General features: G+C 50.6%; 8 protein-coding genes across 8 annotated transcripts; 4 read left to right on the top strand and 4 right to left on the bottom strand.

The window, feature by feature from the left end:
* Positions 1–62: 62 nt before the first annotated feature.
* Positions 63–1,324, top strand: BP01DRAFT_355662 (Sec63 complex subunit SEC66). The gene is made up of 3 exons (XM_025574750.1): positions 63–232; positions 383–690; positions 886–1,324. Exons 1-3 carry the CDS (start codon positions 133–135, stop codon positions 1,288–1,290), a joined length of 813 nt encoding a protein of 270 aa, XP_025432649.1. The 5' UTR covers positions 63–132; the 3' UTR covers positions 1,291–1,324.
* Positions 1,325–1,482: 158 nt separating this feature from the next.
* Positions 1,483–4,342, bottom strand: BP01DRAFT_316834 (pentatricopeptide repeat protein). Its single transcript, XM_025572596.1, has one exon. The coding sequence runs from the start codon at positions 4,220–4,222 to the stop codon at positions 1,655–1,657; it is 2,568 nt and encodes an 855-aa protein (XP_025432650.1). The 5' UTR covers positions 4,223–4,342; the 3' UTR covers positions 1,483–1,654.
* A 152-nt stretch (positions 4,343–4,494) lies between these two features.
* Positions 4,495–7,138, top strand: BP01DRAFT_355665 (putative origin recognition complex subunit 3). Its single transcript, XM_025574751.1, has 8 exons — positions 4,495–4,592; positions 4,671–4,880; positions 4,937–5,010; positions 5,062–5,296; positions 5,354–5,493; positions 5,556–5,829; positions 5,885–6,006; positions 6,059–7,138. Exons 1-8 carry the CDS (start codon positions 4,530–4,532, stop codon positions 7,035–7,037), a joined length of 2,097 nt encoding a protein of 698 aa, XP_025432651.1. The 5' UTR covers positions 4,495–4,529; the 3' UTR covers positions 7,038–7,138.
* Positions 7,096–8,404, bottom strand: BP01DRAFT_415105 (uncharacterized protein). The gene is made up of 5 exons (XM_025579112.1): positions 8,325–8,404; positions 8,157–8,276; positions 8,040–8,100; positions 7,851–7,987; positions 7,096–7,790 (listed from the first exon to the last, which is right to left on the bottom strand). The coding sequence occupies exons 1-5, from the start codon at positions 8,365–8,367 to the stop codon at positions 7,168–7,170; spliced, it is 984 nt and encodes a 327-aa protein (XP_025432652.1). The 5' UTR covers positions 8,368–8,404; the 3' UTR covers positions 7,096–7,167.
* Positions 8,405–8,578: 174 nt separating this feature from the next.
* On the top strand, positions 8,579–11,732 carry BP01DRAFT_338266 (snoRNA-binding rRNA-processing protein NOP14). The gene is made up of 2 exons (XM_025573322.1): positions 8,579–8,910; positions 8,979–11,732. Exons 1-2 carry the CDS (start codon positions 8,626–8,628, stop codon positions 11,481–11,483), a joined length of 2,790 nt encoding a protein of 929 aa, XP_025432653.1. The 5' UTR covers positions 8,579–8,625; the 3' UTR covers positions 11,484–11,732.
* A 173-nt stretch (positions 11,733–11,905) lies between these two features.
* BP01DRAFT_415107 (putative triacylglycerol lipase) lies at positions 11,906–14,141 on the bottom strand (the record flags this gene model as incomplete). The annotated part of the gene is made up of 3 exons (XM_025579113.1): positions 13,429–14,141; positions 13,003–13,350; positions 11,906–12,946 (listed from the first exon to the last, which is right to left on the bottom strand). Exons 1-3 carry the CDS (start codon positions 13,651–13,653, stop codon positions 11,906–11,908), a joined length of 1,614 nt encoding a protein of 537 aa, XP_025432654.1. The 5' UTR covers positions 13,654–14,141.
* Positions 13,912–15,577, top strand: BP01DRAFT_338271 (putative G-patch domain protein). The gene is made up of 2 exons (XM_025573323.1): positions 13,912–14,486; positions 14,564–15,577. The coding sequence occupies exons 1-2, from the start codon at positions 14,382–14,384 to the stop codon at positions 15,524–15,526; spliced, it is 1,068 nt and encodes a 355-aa protein (XP_025432655.1). The 5' UTR covers positions 13,912–14,381; the 3' UTR covers positions 15,527–15,577.
* Position 15,578: 1 nt separating this feature from the next.
* On the bottom strand, positions 15,579–16,898 carry BP01DRAFT_355669 (uncharacterized protein). The gene has a single exon (XM_025574752.1). The coding sequence runs from the start codon at positions 16,670–16,672 to the stop codon at positions 15,929–15,931; it is 744 nt and encodes a 247-aa protein (XP_025432656.1). The 5' UTR covers positions 16,673–16,898; the 3' UTR covers positions 15,579–15,928.
* Between the last annotated feature and the right edge of the window lie 1,230 nt (positions 16,899–18,128).

Here is an 18,128-nt window from a genome sequence, read left to right on the forward strand (position 1 = left end):
TTCATTAATAGCCATCCAGCTTTCCGCTGAGCCTCCCCAAAAAAGCAGCACCACCCCCCCCCCCCCCACCCATCCTCCTCTCAAAGCATTTACCTACCATCACCACACCACCACTCATTATTTATCCTCAAGATGGTGGATTGGATCTCCCTCACTGTGCCGTTTGCCTACTTGGGCGTCTTACTTGGCTCCCTCGCAACATTCTCCTCACTCTATCGCAAGCGCAAAGCCAGTACGTCCTGAGTTCTAACTTGTCCCCAATCCCCTCGTCCCTCCCTCTCCGCTCCTTTCGAGCTCTGCACCTTGCACAAGAGCAAAGAAGCCCTTAACGACGCACGCGCGCGGGGCCCTTGCTGACCGTCGAGGTCGCTGAACCTAACAGGAAAGGCATTCTCGCTCGAGCCATGGTTTCCCGCCCACGTGCAGCGCGACATCTACTTTAACCTTCTACACCTCGATCCCCCGAAAGACAGCAAGGAGAAGAAGAGCCCCGCAGTTCCAGAGTCGGTGCTCAAGGCTGCGCTGCTGCGCCGTGCGATCGAAGATATCAAGCGCGTGATGCAATTGAGGGCGCAGAAGCAGGCCCTGGCCATGTTGTTGCAGCGCGGCAGTGTAGGGGATGATCTCTGGCAGCGATTTACGAGGGCGGAGAAGGAGATGGAGGAGGAGGTGCGGGATGTTGTCGCTGAGGTTTGTCATACCTTTCTTTATGTCTTTCCCACCGTGGGCGCCTTTGAGAGGGGGGAGGGGAGGGGGCAGGATGAAAAGGCGTCTTGATGACTTGAGGGGAGTTCACTGAGGACTTCTTTCTCGTTCCGATTATCCTTGGTCGAGAATGGTCCTTTCCAAAGCAAAACCTTGCTAATACCGCGGGGGAAAAACCAGGCCAATGCGTATGTTCCTGGCTGGGGTCAGACGATCTTTCAATCCGCAAATGAGATGTTGAACAACGACCTCTATCGGGAACGCATGGAAAAAGAGCAGGCTAAGCTTGAGGAGGAGCGCAAGTGGTGGGAGAAGAAGAAGGCCGATTCTCAGGAAGAGCTGATGAAAGAGTTGGATGCCGGGGCTGTGAATGCGAACCCTTCGAGGAAACAGTCGGAATCAACTACCGCCGCCTCCGCCGCTACCCCTACGACCCCTACCGCTACGAGTGGTGTCGCCACGCCAAATTCGTCTACCCCTGCGACCAAAACCCCTGAATCGTCTTCGGGAGCGCCGCCCTCGGTGGCAGGAAGCAGTGATGATGACGCAGTGTTGGTCGAGGCAGATGAGCAGGGAAAGAAATGAGCGGGCGCATGAGTCTATGGAATCGGTCTGTTTGGGTGATCTTTTCTTGAAGTTTACATTTTCGGGGTGTGGTTGATATCGATGCTGTTTTGCGCAAGATTATGACCCTTTTTTTTTCTCTTATTCCATTCAAAAATCATCAGTCGTGCTGTATACCCCATTTACTGGGAAGAAATTCTTTATATCAGGATAAAACCTTGAGAAGAGGAATTATTCTCCGTTTGAAAGAAAGAAATAACTGGACCGTTCTGTTTATGTATATACATAATCCCGATATGATCACCCAAGACGCCGTCTATAACGCTGCAAAACATATCCCAACGTAAGCGCCGAACAGCCCAGAGACACGCTCTTCAAGACAAGCTCAAAATAATTGGCTATCGCCGTCGAGTGCCGACCCTAGGTCAATCCCAGATACTGCCATCTCCTCAGCCACCGTCACAATGTCCGCCTCAACGCGAGTCGGATGTTGAGCGGTTCGATTCATGACCGCACGCAGCAATTCGGCCATGATTTCCAGCAGAAACTGCTCTTGTTCATCGGGCTCAAGCCCCTCCAAATTTTGACCCCGAGCCTCCAGCGCAGCGTTCTTGCGGTCGGTGAGCATTTGTACCAATCTTTGTACATGCGCAACATTATCCTTGCTCCTCGGAGTGCTGGAAAGACGTCGAAGACGGCGCTTAGGCGTGTTAGCCGGTACGCCGGCCATCCGGGCCACCTGAAGAACAATCGCACGGACGGTGGTTGCATCAGGGGCAAAGCCAAACATGGCACGCAACGCATGAAGAGCAACGAGCGTTCCATGAAGGTCCTTGGAAAGACAGAAGCAACGGATGATTTGATCGTAGAACTCCTTAGAGAACTCTTCCCGAGCGAGCGATTGGCCGCGATTCGGCAGCTGAGCGAACCATCGCATCATTTCCGAGAAAAGACCGCGCGCGCTGGGAAAGTCGGCCACAAAGGCAGTCCGGCTGCGGTCGTACTGAAGCTTGCCACAGTCCCACAAGCACGCAAATGTTTCAAGGTCCGGTTGAGTCACAGTGGACAGTGATTTGTATTTCCGCCACAAGGCCTGTATGTTTTCTTTCCTAAGCTCCGCGTAGAGAAGGTGGTTCATGAAGTACGAGTTGGGCTGAAGGCGCGCATCGCCCAAGCATTTGATCAGGTATTTGACCATGTCCTCGTCACTCCTACGGGTGTAGTGAAGGAGAAGGATCGAAAAGGTCTCAATGGTAGCGCTGGGCATAGAACGCTGCATGAACTTCGGCATGCGAGCGCGATCCATGTCCTGCTTCTGATTGATATCAACCTTGGGTGCTTCCCCCACTACCATGATCCGTGCCCAGGCTGAGTCAATCCGTCGCTGAACCATCGCCCACCCAAGGCGTTCGGCCTTCTCTCGTGATACAGCGTCACCGTCCCGCAACCATGCGGCAACAATACCATTGAGGTGTTTGGTATCCGGAGTGATGCCTCTTTCGTACATCAACTCCACGACCAGTGCTGCGGAGTCTACCTCACCCATGCCGATAAGTTTCTTCATCCAGCTGGCGTAGAAGAACCGATTCTGAAATCGTCGGGGCAGAAGAGTTAGGGTTGATAATGAAACCCTATTGACGTCTTGCTCTGAGACGCTGGAGGCTTGAAGATTGCCAGCCAGGCCGAGGGCCGCTTTGTAAAGTGCGGTTGAGTCGTGTGCCGGATCACGGCCGGTCACCATCATGTCTTTGAACACAGCTATCGCCAGGTCCAGCTTGCCGGCTTTTAGCAGACCGATGCTGATGGTGTCGTAGTCATTCATTGTCATTTGGTGATCACGAAAGGCTCTGAGTTGGAGGTACAACGCCCACGCCTTGGTCTCTGCCTCCTTCCCGGGCTGCTCGGCCCATGCTGTTATGATAGGGATGAGAATACGAGGCTCACGGGATGAATCGTTCGCGAGGAATGCTAAGGCAATGTCCTGCGCTCGCTGAGGATTACCTTCCGCGGAGAAGAGTTGTACTCCCAATATCCAATACGCTTCCAGGTCTTCCTTCGTTTGACAAAGTCCTGCCTGGTGGGCTTCCCACTTCTCCAGGGCAATGCCCACTCTCCCCATTACATGAAGGGCCTCGATATAAGAAATAATTCGTCGTGTCGAGAGCGGAAAACCAATAGAGGTAGCATCTTCAGCAAGGGTTTTGATGTGCGTCGCAACTTGAGCCCCCGGTAAGCTTTCTTGAGCCTGCGAGTCCCACAAAAGCGTCCAGGCGTCTGCCGGTATCGAGCGCAAAAACCCAGGGATAATACGTTTGCAGCGGCGATACCACTTCCAAACTTCCTGTGCCCGCGCCTCATCCGACGTTCCATTTGCTATAAACCTCAAATTCTCATTGAACTTTTCGACATAAGGGCGATGTTCTGTCTCGGCCGGTGTGATCTCGTAGGATTTCCTAGGAACCTTTCTGCGTGAATCTTTATTGTCCACATTCTTGTACCAATTTTCTCCCTCTTCGGCCATCCCTCGAAATTCTTCCTCCAGCATGGTATCAAGGTCATCGCCGAACACGTCGTCCAACTTTAGTTTGGATTTGCGAGAGCCATGCTCGGCCTCATGTTTTCGAATGACTTCGAGTGCAATGGCTCGCTCCTTCTCCGGCAACCCGCGGATGAACGGACTATTAGGACCGAAAGGACCCTCTTGCAGGATTTCCAAATCTTTGTTTATCTTGGCCAACTCAGCCTCCACTTCTTCTAGCTCGGCGCGGTCCTCGGCCTCGGGATCGATTTGCCTGATATGCTTACTCCCCGGCGTTGTCTTTTCGAAGAAGTTGATTTTGTCTTTCATACCACCATAGTGAAGGAATCGTGGCGCTACCAGGGCGAAAGCCCTAGAGCCTCTGCGGGCCACATGCTGATACTTCCGAGCTCCTCGGACGGCCTGGCGGAGCATAAGTTTGATTGTTTAGCGCATCGGACGAGAACCTGAGTTTTGTAGATTGGGGGCGCGGATGCAATGCGCGCGGTAGAGAGCGGATTGCAGGTATGTAGAAGAGGGGAAAGCAATAGGGAGCGGTGGCGGAATGAAAAGCGGAGGAAGATCAAAAGCTCCGCAGCGGAAAACCATTACCGGCTTGATCGGGTTTAGCGCAAAACGCGAGCTCGATTCCGTTCTCCAACTATCATTATTCCTCCGTCCTTCCTTCTTTCTTGTATAGTGCTGTCCCTGCCGAACCTACGGTCTCCTAGTTGAACCGGTGATGGATGCAGATCTGCTAGAAGCAGACGTGGGAGGCGCCCCGAGAGACGGTTCTCACAGTCAGGTACTTTACATATACTGTCTCCCGTTGGAGCGCTTGTCCTTCTTTCCCCAGCCTGTCCGCTAATTGGAAATTCGAAAGGGTGTTTATATTTATCGTCCAACGAACCAGTCTAAGAGTTTCGCTGAAAGACCCACGAAACGGCGCAAAGTCGTACGACCAAACGTTATCAAGGCTGCAAAATCCCATCCCTTTGTGTCCCTGTTGAACGGCGATGAAGACGCAAATTCCATTGAACTGCGATACCGCACTTATCAACAACTATGGTCGGCTCAGGAAGCCAAAATCAAGGTTCGTAAGTGCAGGGCTTTCCACTTGACAAACGGATCAATAACGGCATGCTACAGGAAATCCTAGATGATATCGACTCCGAGGTTCTTACCAACGTACTATCTTTCACTAGATCGACCTCGCCCCAAACGTAAGATTGCTTCAACACCGATGGAGCCACCCGATTCCTAATTGAAGGCAGTTACGATGGCTGTATACCTGCCGCGCTGGTTACGGTTGGCTCCAACGTCTCGTCTCTTGGCCGATTGCTTTCTAGACTAAACGATCAATTGACAACAACCGGAGAAGGTGGGGTGATCGTCCTGGAGTCTGGTGATGCACCGAACCTCAAGACAACTCTGAAGAATATAATCCGCTTTGCTATCACGAACACGGAAGGAAATGATGGGTACCAGAGTTTTGTGACTGACCGAGAGGTATCTGCCGGTTACTCCTTCATCTTTCAAACGGGTGAGCGCTAATTGGAATCAAAGGGTCCGAGAGTCCTGGGTTATGATCTTGATTTACTAGCGGATTACGTCAAACGGAAGGACGTCAGGAAACTGGTTATCGCTTTTCGCGACAGCGAAGCGTTTGATCCGGGCATTCTTGCTGACCTCTTGTCGCTTTTGAGGTGGGTTACCTAGTACAGTCGCAAGTCCGGTCTTTATCACAGCCATTACTCACGATTTCTAGCTCTTGGCTTGATCGGATCCCTTTGACACTTATGTTCGGTATCTCGACATCCGTGGACCTTTTCGAAGGGAGACTACCTCGGTCTTCGGTGGCTTTGCTACGAGGACGGTTTTTCGAGATTCACGAAGCGAGTAATTGCGTAGATCGCATTTACGGCAGGCTTCAGGCCGAGCAGGACGGGACTTTTTGGCTAGGTCGCAACATCACAAGCGTACTATTCGAGAAGTCAAGCGACTCCTTCCAGACCCCGGAAGCTTTCAGCCGAACGGTTAAGGTACTTCTCCTAGAGAGCATGTCCTGTCCTTGATGGCCTACTCTAACTATTTCAGTACGCTTATATGTCACATTTCTTTGCCAACCCTTTGAGCGCGCTCCTTGCAGATGGCCCTGCCACCACGAAACGAAGCGACCAAGTCTGCGAGGCTCTAAGAAATGTTTCGTCTTTTCGGACGTGAGTGTCTCATATTTAGTTGACCAGTCACTGAGTCTAAAACAAGAAATAGTTATTGCGAAGAGTTGCTCGAAGAAGGCTCCGCTGGACAAGTTCGCAAGTTATTGGAGGATGATGCTTTTCTGCTCGAGCAAAGCACCCGGTGGGTGAAGCTGGGTCAGCAGAAAATGCGCGACATTTTCCAATGTGTGAAAATGGTACACAGAACTTTGAAGCACTTTAAGGTCGTCAAGAAACCCAGTCTCTCTGACATATCGATCCGGGCACTTGCTGGGGAGCTGCAAAGCTCTGCGTTCTACGAGGACTTTCTTCGATCAATCAAGACACTTGATTCCAATCAACTGAAAGAACTTATAGCTATGTTGCCGGCCACACTTACAGATAGCCCGGTCTTTGGACAGATTCAAGCAGACTTTGATACTTTGCTGCAGACTTATCAAGGAACCGAACCACTCAAGAGTGGCTATGACAAGCAACACTCAGTTGTTGCTACCACTATTATTCAGCAGCGGGTGAAACTTAGCAAGTCTAAGGCTAGACTGCCCAAGGAGAATGCAGATTTCACGAACATCATTCATCGCGTTTATACTTTATTGGAGGCATTTTTCGAGGATACTTCGATAAGACCCAAAGAATTGATCTTGCATGAGGTCTTCCTTTTTGATATGAGAAACCCTATTAAGGAAGTCTTTTCTCCACGGCCACGTTTTGCCGTCGAACGGGCGCTGTCCAGTCCTTTCGACTACCTCATTTCACCGTCGGGAGACTTGACAGTCAGCATCTCGGCACATCAGCCAGCAGCGGCCATCTTGTACCAGTTATACCTAGAGTCGGGGTCCCTAGTTAACGTTCATGACTTATGGCAGGCATTTTATGCCGTGTTCGAAAGCGAGCAAGGGGATAGCTGTGATGAAAGGTCCATCATGGCTTGGTTTTATAGAGCTTTATCGGACTTGAAGGCGCTTGGTATGGTGAAAAGTAGCCGAAAGAAAGCTGACCATGTCTCCAAAACCTCGTGGATGGGTCTGTAAAAATAGCATAGCATTTGCCATATTTTTGCTGTGTGACATATGTCATCTGAGGTTTACAGGGGTATCATTAGTATAATCCTAAGAATGCAGCATAGTCCTTACCACTCCCAACACCTTGTGCTTCAGAGTATCATTGCGTCACGGGTATTTGTATAATGTCTTCACTGCCCAGAGCACGGCCTCCTTCACTCAGTACCATCGCCTCCCGCCTACGTCGTCTAATGGCTTGTTCCTCGACGGTTCTTTGCTGTATCCGCGGACCTGACACTCGCCAGGACCCAGCAGTGTCTTCCCCATCGACCATCCATACGTCGCTGTCATATTCATCCTGGTCATTTTCCTCCAGCATACTGCCCATAAGCCCAAATTTGCGTAATTGTTTTGCACCATCCATGTGTGAGGACAAGGTACCGAATATCGCACTCATCACCGCATCGTCAGACCACCATGTTTTCATCAAAATCACAACATCCTGACGCCGTGAATGTGCTCCAGTGGCGCACGGAAACGGGTATCTGGTCAGCCAGCGACTGACAATACCGGCCTCTAGCGCAGCAGGCACATTTTCTTGCAGAACAATATTGAGAATTTTCAGCGCTTTCTTCTCGCCCAATGGCCTGGTTTTTGGAAGAATCGGTGACACGGTTGATGACGTTTCCTCCGTATGCTCATCAAGGAAGTTGCAAAGACAGTTGATTAGTGCGGTATAGGCTGGAAGGTCTCTCAGTCGGGAGCAGATAGAGGTGCGAGAGACTGATATTATGAGTTAGCAGCAACTGGGTGATCAAGTGGTACGGTGGTAGGACTCCATACGAGCACGGTTTGATACAAGGAAGTACAATGCATTGAGCGCCTTATCTCGTCGCGATTTGTCCCTGCTCACCAAGTCTTGCAGAAGCATATCCCGAGTTTCGCCTTTGGTCGATCGTTCGGCAATAATGCGCAATGCGCTAGAGGTCCCTTTAGTTGGTATTCTGTCCAAGCGGGAGGAGTGCATCGTACGCTGCTCTGAGATCATGGCTAGTACTCTCCGAGAGTTTCTGTAATGTGTCTAGGTTGAGTGCTAAGGAGGGTTCAGCTCTAGGACTTGCTAATTTACAAATGCACGCTGAAGCCTACCTTCTTCTGTGCCCTCAGTAATCATCCTCTCTTCTCTTTTGACATGTTTGATCTCCGTCAACTCGCGTACTTGGCGGAGGTCCTTGACGATCCCGTGAACGGCAAAGAACAGCGAGACGCCTAGATTATGTCAGTGACTGTAGCATACACAAAGATTCAGAGCATTACCTAGACAAAGCCATAGCAAATTATCACTCATGCGATCCGCCATGGTTCACTTTGAATCTGCTATATCAAAGGTGTGCTGGGGACAAAGACAGTCGATCTACGAGCCGTGTCGGTAACTAGACCAAATGGAAGCGAGCGGGGAAAGTGTTACTGCCGGCAAAACAGTGCCAAGAGTGGCGGTGAGGCATCTTTTTTTCCCGGGCGAATTTCCTATCGCCGCCGGCCTGCCCAAAAATTTCGGTGGAGTTTCCCAACTCCGAACAGAGAGCGGGTTCAACAATTTTCTCTCATACCCTCTAAGATGCCACCATCGCAGCTGAAGCAGCTCAAGGCCTCTCTCCGAGATGGCGGGCTGCTGGGTCCTCAGCAATCCAAGAAGCAAAAGCAGCAGAATGCGAGATCCGGTGTCGCTGCGCAGAACCGCATCCAGCGCAACACCGCCCTGCAATCCATTCGCGACCGGTTCAATCCGTTCGAAATCAAGACTACTTCGCGACCCAAATTTGACGTGACCACTCGCGATGTGTCCAAGAAGACGTCCGGTCAAGCAAGACCTGGCGTGACCAAGTCTTATGGTGAAGAGAAGGTGGGTCCGACCTCGCTACCTGCAGAGTCCCAAGATTGGCGCTGATGCTAAAATCTGAGTTCTTATAGAGGCGTCAAACCCTGCTCCAGGAGATGAACAGGCGAAACAAGGTTGGAGGTATTCTCGATCGTCGTTTCGGTGAGGACGACCCGACGATGACGCCGGAGGAGAGAGCGGCCGAGCGTTTTGCTAGACAAAGCCAGAAGAAGCTGAGGAAGGAATCGATGTTCAATCTTGAGGATGATGACGAGGAATTTCAGCTTACCCACAAAGGAGAGACTCTTTCTTTCGGAGAAGGTTTCAATTTGGATGATTTCCAGGAGGGCGACCTTGGGGCGGAGGAAGAAGACGATGATTCAGAATTCCCCAGAAAGAGAAAGCGGGTGCTGGAAGATGACGATGTTGATTTGGCGGACATGACGTTCGATGACGACGCAGGAGAAGAACAGCCGGAGCGAAAGAAGTCAAAAAATGAGGTTATGAAGGAAGTTATTGCCAAGTCAAAGTTCTACAAGCTCGAGCGACAGAAGGCCAAGGAAGATGACGATGACCTCAGAGAAGAGCTTGACAAAGGTCTTCCGGATCTCTTTGACTTGTTGAGAGGCGTCAAGGCTCCACCCAAACCAGAGCCTCCCAAGGATGACCTCGCAACAATGAACCCCGAGCGGGCGGCGCTATTGCAAGGCAAAACTCCTGATGATACCGAGAAGGAGTACGACCAGCGTCTGAAGCAATTGACCTTTGACAAGCGTTCCGCACCAACGGACCGTACAAAGACTGCGGAGGAAAAGGCTGAAGAGGAGGCTCAGCGCTTGAAGACTCTAGAAGAAGAGCGACTTCGACGCATGCGTGGCGAAGAACTGACCGATTCTGAAGCCGAGGTGGAGGAATATGATGAGCACGATGAAGAGGATGGCGAGGAATCGGATGAGGAATCGGTTTTTGACGATGCGAAGGCTTTTGGATTGCAACAGCCTGCTGAGACGAGCACCCGTCCTGAGCTTGGGGTCGAAGATGAAGATGATTTTATTATCGATGACGATCTTGTGGAGACGAGGTCTGATGTGAGTCTGTCGTTTGACGAGGACGAGGACATGCAGTCGGGAGAAGGCTCAGAGGTAGAAGAGGACGAAGATGAGCCCGATGACGAGCTTATCAACGGATTATCGATTCCTGAATTCGAGTCTGGAGATGCTGCAGCTGCGACCAACGGCGCGGACGAGGTCAACGATGGATTGGCTTTCACATATCCATGCCCCGGTAGCCATGAAGAATTTATCGAGATCATCAAAGATGTTCCGATGCAAGATCTTCCAACTGTCGTTCAAAGGATTCGAGCCCTGCATCACCCCCGTCTTCACAGCGATAATAAGACCAAACTTGGCCGCTTTGTTGGCATTCTCCTCCAACACGTCGCATACATGGCTGAGCAGTCGGATCATCCTCCGTTTTCAGTCCTGGAGAACACACTTCGTCATATTCACTCCATGGCCAAGAGCCACCCTGAGAGCGTTTGTCAGGCATATAGAACCCACTTGCGCGAGATTGCGAATGATCGTCCCCTCAACCTCCGCCCTGGGGACTTGGTCATCCTAACCGGCATCGCGACGACTTTTCCTACCTCTGACCATTTTCATGCTATCGCAACGCCCGCCCATCTTTGTATTGCCAGGTACTTGAGCCAAGGTTCTGTCAATACTCTTACAGACTTCGCAACTGGCGCCTACGCAGCCAGCCTCTGCCTGCAATACCAATCCATATCCAAGCGCTACATGCCTGAATTCGTCAATTATTCCTTGAACATCCTTTCCCATCTCAGTCCTAGGGAGCTCCCGGACGCATCTGCCTTGGGATTCTTCCCCTCACGGAGTCCATTCGCGTCTCTTCGACTGAATCTTGCTTCCAAGCCCATCCCTTCCCGCAGACTTCGATTCTGGGATATGACTGACGCGCCTGAAGAAGAGGAGCAACTCAAAATCTCCATCATCACCACTATAGTGAACCTACTTTCTGTTGCTTCCGACCTCTGGTCTGGCAAATCCGCCTATACCGAGATTTTCGCCCCAGTGAAGGAAGTCCTTGCACATTTCATCCAAGCTCTTGAAACCAGCTCCACGTCTACGAAGGGCAAGAACAAGTCCAGCAAGAGTCCCGTCGACCCCATTGTACTCGGTACTTTCAAAGCGACCCTCGATAAAATCATCGCGCAACTTTCCCAAGCCCGGCATTCCCGTCGACCCCTGCTACTTCACAATCATCGTCCTCTCGCCATCAAGACTGCCATCCCCAAATTTGAGGAGTCCTTCAACCCCGACAAGCACTACGATCCCGACCGCGAGCGTGCCGAGGCCAACCGTCTCAAGGCGGAATACAAGCGTGAGCGCAAGGGTGCCATGCGTGAACTCCGCAAGGATGCCAATTTCATCGCACGCGAGAAGCTGCGCGAGAAGAAGGAACGCGATGCTGAGTACGAGCGTAAATACAAGCGGCTTGTGGCTGAGGTGCAGAATGAGGAGGGCAGGGAGGCGAATGCTTACGAGAGGGTCAAGAGGATGCGGCAGGGCAAGCGGTAATCAAGGCGATCATCAATTCATTTTTCTTCCCACGTCATATCGTGGCTGCCTCTTTCGCTTGGCTGGTCCCGTCTTCAAACTGGCTGTTGCAAGCGGTTTGGGCGTACGTGGATGGAAGAATAGCTTTGGGGCTCTTGGGTCTTGGGCTTCTGCATCTCGTATAATCTTTTGCAGTATGCTTTGGCACTTGCATGTATATATCCACCTTGTTCTATATCTACTAGGTTTTCTCGACGGAGTTGGGCCAATACAAAAGACTTATTCATCTTCCTGAACCCAAGAAAGGCCCCTAATAAATTTATTCAAGTCCTCACATGTGGCTTTGACAGCTTAGGGGCAAGGGGAATTTATAGACATGCGGGAAGGGGGCTACTAAGTAACAATGCTCAGAGAATTGACCAAGTATGACTGTTGATAACAACTCATTGCTGCAAAGCAATCCCAATGCTGATCAGGTAGTCGCATCTTGCCCTCTGATTCAATGGCACTGTTTCCATTTTGGTATCACCAGTCCTAATAAAAAGCCGGCGGAAGCTGTCACCGTCACCACTCCAGGTCTTCCATTCAGGGCTATCAGGGTACCGATGAGGATTTGGATCGAAACTTTTGATAAAGCTTGTCCAGTAAGCCTGCATTATCGGAATGATAGGTGCGTTCGAAGTGAAGTACGAAGGCGGGGGTGTTCCAGTCACATACTGCGGGCCCCAGATGGCATTCAATTCCACCACGTGATATACACCCTCGCCGGAGGCTTCAGAGCTCGGGTCTTGGACTGCATAGTGGTAGTTCCAGCTCTTCATCCCTGCGTTGGAGAACGCCGTGGACATGGCAATACCGGGACAGTTGTAGCGTAGCTCGCCGTATGCGTTGCTGGTCGGCCGCCAGTATAGGCCGGCATCAGGAAAAGACATAGTCTGGTTTTGATTGAGATATAAGCGGTTAATCCTGGCGAGTTGATCTAGTTGGATCGCTGGAAATTGGCTCTGTATGAAAGTATCGGCTTCGCCCACACTTGAGATACTCTTGGGGACAAACGTTGTGCCTTCATTTGTCACGTCACCAAAAATGACAGGGACCTTGATGAACTGCCCTTGAGAAAACAACCGATAGGTGTAATCAAGAATCAGCTCTCCATCGATAGTAGGCGCATAAAAATAGAGAGGCGGCTTCTGTGCGTCAGGAAGCGGGGTGCCAATGTTTTGTCGCTGTAAAGTGGCTGTGTCCAAATTGCGCAGGCATGATAGGGTATCGTCCTCGCTTGCACAACCAGTGCGAATCACGAGATTGTTATATGCAAACTGGGATTCATTGATAGTTAGCATAGTGGCGAAGCTTTGCGACTCCGCGGCAGCAGCATGGAAAAGACCTAAATCTTCTCCGCCATAGGCCGAGAGAAGAAGAGTGATTGAGGCTGCTCCCGCGCTGTCACCTCCAATGACCACATGTTTAGGGTCACCGCCAAACTGGAGCGGCGAAGGTCAGTCCAAAATCATACCCATCGCGGAGGAAACTATCCTACTTTGCTTATGTGAGTTTGGACCCACTGCAGAACCTTGAGCTGATCCTTAAGCCCATTGTTCACACTCCCGCCCTTCAGCACTTCAGACCCTGACAAAAATCCAAAGGGACCGACTCGATAGTTGAAATTAACCACCACGATACCAGTCTTGGACGCCTGAATTAGTCCGGTTCCGTTGAAGTTGGCGTTTGAGTCTGCATTGAAGCCTCCTCCCTGGATAAAAACAAAGACGGGCAGCTTCGATGCATTCCTTGCTCGAATTGGAGCGTACACATCGAGGAATAAACAGTCCTCAGATGTCCCAGCAGGGATGGGGTACTGGTCGGTAGGTATACACAAGCAACCATGCTAAAGCGGAAATGTCAGCGTCCACTCAAGAGTAGCAACTGTTTACGACAGCGTCCAGGGAAGGCATCATAACAATACCTGGAAAGCAGTCTGAACTCCTTCCTTCCTCTCCGGATCCTGAGGCGCGGCAAATCGTAACGATCCCACGGGAGGAGCAGCATAGCGTATGCCCAACCACTGCACAATTCCATTGGAAAGTTCTTGGCCTCGGTATTGCGAGTAGCCCAGATTGACCGTCACATTTTGAAAGCATTCCACATACTTTGCAAGGCAGATGACCAGTATTTGGAAAGGACGTCTCATGATGATGATAATGATGTCAAGCAGCAGCCATGAATGGCTTGCTGCAGATCCCAGGTCTGCTTACGCTATGCTTCCATGCTGTGCGAGCAGAGCACCCCTTTTGAATGACATATGAGCCCGAGTCGAGACCCTTGAAGATATGTTTCGAGGGATGCGATGAATCTGCCCCCTTTCCAAGAGGGCTCTCCTTGCATCATCACATGATGGATGTGAGCCGTCATCCCAGGCTTCTCGGCAATGATCGACGCAGAGAATAGTATGCTGCGGTATTCGAAGATCCAATTGAAGCCTGCCAGCGAAGAAGGGCGGTCTAAGCAGTCAACTCTGGCCATACTCCGTACTTGTACATTATTTGAGTGACGGGATGACTGTGCTGGTTGTTTAGATAAAGGTGGGGAGAGAGATGTGGCGGAGACCCGAATAGGAAGCAAGACCAGACCGGGCGGGCGGCTTGAGGGAAAATTCCGCCCCTCCGCACCTGCTCAACTGCTTCCCCGCAGCGATCTTCCCTGCTTGTTCCATCTTCCCCATCCTCCTCCTTTTCCTCTATCAATCCGGCTGATTCGCTCTGAATGTGTGTTTGTTACTCCATCTGACGTGGTTAGCGTCTTTCTAGTCAACCGAGGCGTGATCTCGAATCGGACGTTTTTGATTTAACGACACCTAGTCCGTAGTTCTGGCCCCGATCCTGTCCTGTCGCCGGGAGTTGGCCCTCCCCCGCACGCGCAATGCTTGAGCCAGACGGAGAAGAAGATGATTACATGTCCATGGTGATTGAGGAACCACAGCAAAAGGAAACCTTTACACAAAAGAAGCGTCGACAACAACGTGAAGTGAGTCTGGAGTTCAGATTCGAAATTTACCCCGACTAGATGATGCCAGAGGTACTGACAAGTCCTTACCGGATTAGGCTGAAGCGCGCGCCAAAGTACCTTCGAAAGCCGAACGCGCCGCAGACGAGGCAGCCCGTCGCGATGCAGCCCTTGCTACTAGTGCACTGAATCCTTCTAATAAAGGCTTCCAGATGATGGCCAAATTGGGCTTCAAACCTGGACAGAGCTTAGGAAAGCCTGTATCGTCCCAGAAAACGGATTTGGATGATCCCAAGATTGGACTCCAAACTGAGCCCCTTAATCTAGTGATCAAAGAGGATAGAGGCGGAATTGGGCTAGATAGTGAACGGAAGCGCAAATTCCTTGAAGAAGCTGGGCATATTGCCAAGAAAGTGAAAGAGGATGAGGGTGAATATCGCGATCGGGTACGGCTTGAGCGGGAGACGCGCCGGATAGAGGCGCAGGTGCATGCTGCGCAAAAGGTTGCTGAGCGTTTGGATGTCGAGACGGAGACAGCTGAGGAGTCTCCCTCCAGCGCAACAAAAGGGATGTCGCCCAGCACACAGACTGTTGATGGGGAAAGGGATGGATCACCGTGGGATGACACGCTCAACCAGCCTGTAACAAGAAAATCCAAGATTAGAGTCAAGCCCACTACTCAGATCAATGTTCTCTATCGCGGGCTGATTCGTGAACGTGAGGAAAAAGAACGCGATCTTCAGGCGCGTCATATGCTTCAGACATCACTCCCATCGTCATTTTTCCCCAACCCACGCTTACCGGGCCACAATGATTCGACACTGGATCGAGACGAGGAAGCCGTCGGGGGGCAACGAGAACTATCAATGGTTCTCGAACAAGAACTTGAAGAAGAGGATCCCGAGCTGGATGATTTCAATGCGCTCAGTCCAAGCGAACAGCTGTCTCGACTAGTACACTATTTACGCGACCAACATCACTACTGTTTCTGGTGCAAGTATCGATACGAAAATGCCAAAATGGAAGGATGTCCCGGAGTGATAGAAGAGGACCACGATTAATGACAGAGAACTAAGCTATACATAAAGGATATATCAATGTCCTTGCCCTGTACTTGGTGGTTAAGCATTATAATTATTCATTGGATCGTATCCGTCGATTTAGAATTGGCCCGTCATGCCTGACTTATAGTTTAACAAGCGATGCACTCGTAAAAAGCCCAAATCATCATGATTAGGACCAACCTTATCCATATCACGCGCAACAGAAAATAGCAACTGGAGGGGAATCTTGTTTCATGCGAATGCATAAATGGAAGAGAAATGAGACACGGTCGAGGTATATAGAGAGAAGACAACAGATATTCAGGAGAGGGCCGAGGATAAGAACGACGTGTTCGATCGACCATACTCTTTCCTTAATCGTAAGCGGAGCAAAGAGCTGCCATGCAAACGTCGTTGGGATCATGATTGAGATGCGGGAAGGGATCTCATCAGTTGCGCCAATGAGCGGTTAGGGCATTTCTGCAAGGCCTGGTAGCAGCCTCCACAAATGCGCAAACAGCAGAAGACACACCTATGCCGTACTTCGTGATCAAATTTCTGGCATGTCATACATGGCAGCGCATACCAGGCATTGTTGGCCGGAGGCATTGACCGGTGGTCTTGGTAGCAAGCATAGTGTAGCTTATTCAATGGCGCAGCTACCGGCTCGTAGTCTGCAGGCGTCCACGGACCCCTATCCTCTTCACTGGACGCAGAATCGACAGGAGCCTCGGATTCACGGTCGGCTTCAGGAAGGCAATTGCCTCCTACGCTGGTGTGTTTGGGGTCCGATTCTAAGTCTTCTTCGCTAGACGGCGGGGTGGGTTGCGGCGCGATAGGCGGCCGGTAAGCCCGAAACACTGGAGGTTCCGGGAGAGGACCATCCGGTGGGCTATAAGGCGGGCGCTGGCTGTGGCCATTGATTAGAGATGCTGGGGCAGCAGAGGTTTGCACAGAAGGAGGAGCAGAGAATTCGTCGACCTCTTGCTCTTGCGATCGGAATAGCGGAGGTGCCGGGATGGAATCGGATCGTGGGGGAGTCGGCTGAATGGGGTCGGATTCCTTGGTAGGTAAAGAATCAGAGGTCTTCTGCCTGAAGCCTTTTTTGGCAAATGACGGCACTCGCAGGCCGCGGGATCGGTTTTCTTTGTCAAGAATAGCCATAGTGCCTCGTTGGCGCAAACTGATTGTAGTAGCAATGCAATAGATCGAGGACGACGACAGAAAAAAAAAAGAATGCGGACCGAAGAAGGTTTTAAATGCCTTGGGAGATAAATACGGGGTATGATGTATGATCGGGGTCTTTGTCGGACAAACAAAAACAAGAGATTAAGATAAGTAGATAGATCGGGGAAATAAATCAAAGAGAATATAGAAAAATAGAGAGAGAAAGAAAGAGAGAGAGAGAGAGAGAGATAGAGGGGAGGAGGAAAGAAAAGGAGGGGGGCAGAAGGAGAGTGGGACCTCTTTTTTCCCTTTCTTTTTTCCCTCTTCTTGTTTAGTTATTCGAATGATTGTCATATCTCGAACAGACTACTGGTAGTAAATAGCAATTGACCAATGCGATGGAGACCAAAGCAAAAGTGGATTGAATCCGGATTTTAAGCCAGGAACGCGCAAGATCGGAAGGTAAGTGAGTTCGTAACAGGGAAAAACAACAGAGCTGAACCACGGATCCACCGAGTCCTCAGTCCTGACAGACAGAATCCAAGGCAGACAGACTGGCAGAGAGATGATGACAGGCTCTTCATGCGTGCATAGCTGTTATCGTGTCAGTTCGTCGCAAGGACTAGTGGATGATAGCGTCATTTCGACCCCTTTGGGTGAACTGGGTCATTCCAGCCATCAATAAGAATTCGCGCACCCTCTGCTTGTCTTGAAGAGTCATACTATAAATTGATAAGTACAGTATAACTATACTTGTAAGTGTACACAGAGTCACAGGATGACAGTCTGAGATTAAATTGCAGTGTCGATCAGCCACTGTTAGTCTAGATGCCCTACCCCTGTTTTATACTACTACTCGTAGTCTGAGACTCGGGAAGAAGAACAAGACCAGGATCCGTGCCCTGATTCGATGGCACTAGAACAAATGAAGCTCAGGAATGGATGGTGGACCCTGATCTGGCGGCAGGCGTGCGCGCGCCCAACCTGTCGTTGAGTCGAGGGTTCAAGGTAAATTGCAGCAAGGCGACACTCACTAAAAAAGTAAATACTAAGTAAATACAACCAGTTAACTATAGTTAGGTAGTTACACTGTACTGTACCTCCATGATCTTACAGAGTACACTTCTTCCCTGCCGAGACAAAGTTCCCGATACGAGTCAAGGGACTCAATCGAAACACGTGGGAATGCCCCGACTTATGGATAGACTGATGTACCTGCCTGTCAATTGGTAGGTCACTTGTCACCCGAATACATTACGGAGTACTACAAAGTAAGTACGGAGAATCATGGATAACTACGGAGTATTACTACATACAACTTCTGTCTGTGACCGTGGTGGTGTCGAATGATTGAACAATATGTACTCCGTACGTCCCAATTAATTTTCCGGTGGAGCCTTCATTGCATGGGCTGAAACGAGTTCAAGATCCCGAGACTATTACAGGATCGCCC

The sequence above is a fragment of the Aspergillus saccharolyticus genome (genome assembly GCF_003184585.1).
Source record: "Aspergillus saccharolyticus JOP 1030-1 unplaced genomic scaffold BP01scaffold_10, whole genome shotgun sequence".
In the NCBI taxonomy this organism is placed as follows: domain Eukaryota; kingdom Fungi; phylum Ascomycota; class Eurotiomycetes; order Eurotiales; family Aspergillaceae; genus Aspergillus; species Aspergillus saccharolyticus.

What these genes read in the sequence shown, in the direction of transcription:
- BP01DRAFT_355662 (XM_025574750.1), top strand. Translation starts at nt 133, where the DNA reads ATGGTGGATTGGATCTCCCTCACTGTGCCGTTTGCCTACTTGGGCGTC. An exon ending in CTATCGCAAGCGCAAAGCCA is followed by an intron (nt 233 to 382) that starts GTACGTCCTGAG and finishes TGAACCTAACAG; the next exon opens with GAAAGGCATTCTCGCTCGAG. An exon ending in TGCGGGATGTTGTCGCTGAG is followed by an intron (nt 691 to 885) that starts GTTTGTCATACC and finishes GGGAAAAACCAG; the next exon opens with GCCAATGCGTATGTTCCTGG.
- BP01DRAFT_316834 (XM_025572596.1), bottom strand. Translation starts at nt 4,222, where the DNA reads ATGCTCCGCCAGGCCGTCCGAGGAGCTCGGAAGTATCAGCATGTGGCC.
- BP01DRAFT_355665 (XM_025574751.1), top strand. Translation starts at nt 4,530, where the DNA reads ATGGATGCAGATCTGCTAGAAGCAGACGTGGGAGGCGCCCCGAGAGAC. An exon ending in CTTTCAGCCGAACGGTTAAG is followed by an intron (nt 5,830 to 5,884) that starts GTACTTCTCCTA and finishes TAACTATTTCAG; the next exon opens with TACGCTTATATGTCACATTT. An exon ending in AATGTTTCGTCTTTTCGGAC is followed by an intron (nt 6,007 to 6,058) that starts GTGAGTGTCTCA and finishes AACAAGAAATAG; the next exon opens with TTATTGCGAAGAGTTGCTCG.
- BP01DRAFT_415105 (XM_025579112.1), bottom strand. Translation starts at nt 8,367, where the DNA reads ATGGCGGATCGCATGAGTGATAATTTGCTATGGCTTTGTCTAG. An exon ending in TTTGCTATGGCTTTGTCTAG is followed by an intron (nt 8,277 to 8,324) that starts GTAATGCTCTGA and finishes GACATAATCTAG; the next exon opens with GCGTCTCGCTGTTCTTTGCC. An exon ending in TACTGAGGGCACAGAAGAAG is followed by an intron (nt 8,101 to 8,156) that starts GTAGGCTTCAGC and finishes AACCCTCCTTAG; the next exon opens with CACTCAACCTAGACACATTA.
- BP01DRAFT_338266 (XM_025573322.1), top strand. Translation starts at nt 8,626, where the DNA reads ATGCCACCATCGCAGCTGAAGCAGCTCAAGGCCTCTCTCCGAGATGGC. An exon ending in AGTCTTATGGTGAAGAGAAG is followed by an intron (nt 8,911 to 8,978) that starts GTGGGTCCGACC and finishes GAGTTCTTATAG; the next exon opens with AGGCGTCAAACCCTGCTCCA.
- BP01DRAFT_338271 (XM_025573323.1), top strand. Translation starts at nt 14,382, where the DNA reads ATGCTTGAGCCAGACGGAGAAGAAGATGATTACATGTCCATGGTGATT. An exon ending in AGCGTCGACAACAACGTGAA is followed by an intron (nt 14,487 to 14,563) that starts GTGAGTCTGGAG and finishes TTACCGGATTAG; the next exon opens with GCTGAAGCGCGCGCCAAAGT.
- BP01DRAFT_355669 (XM_025574752.1), bottom strand. Translation starts at nt 16,672, where the DNA reads ATGGCTATTCTTGACAAAGAAAACCGATCCCGCGGCCTGCGAGTGCCG.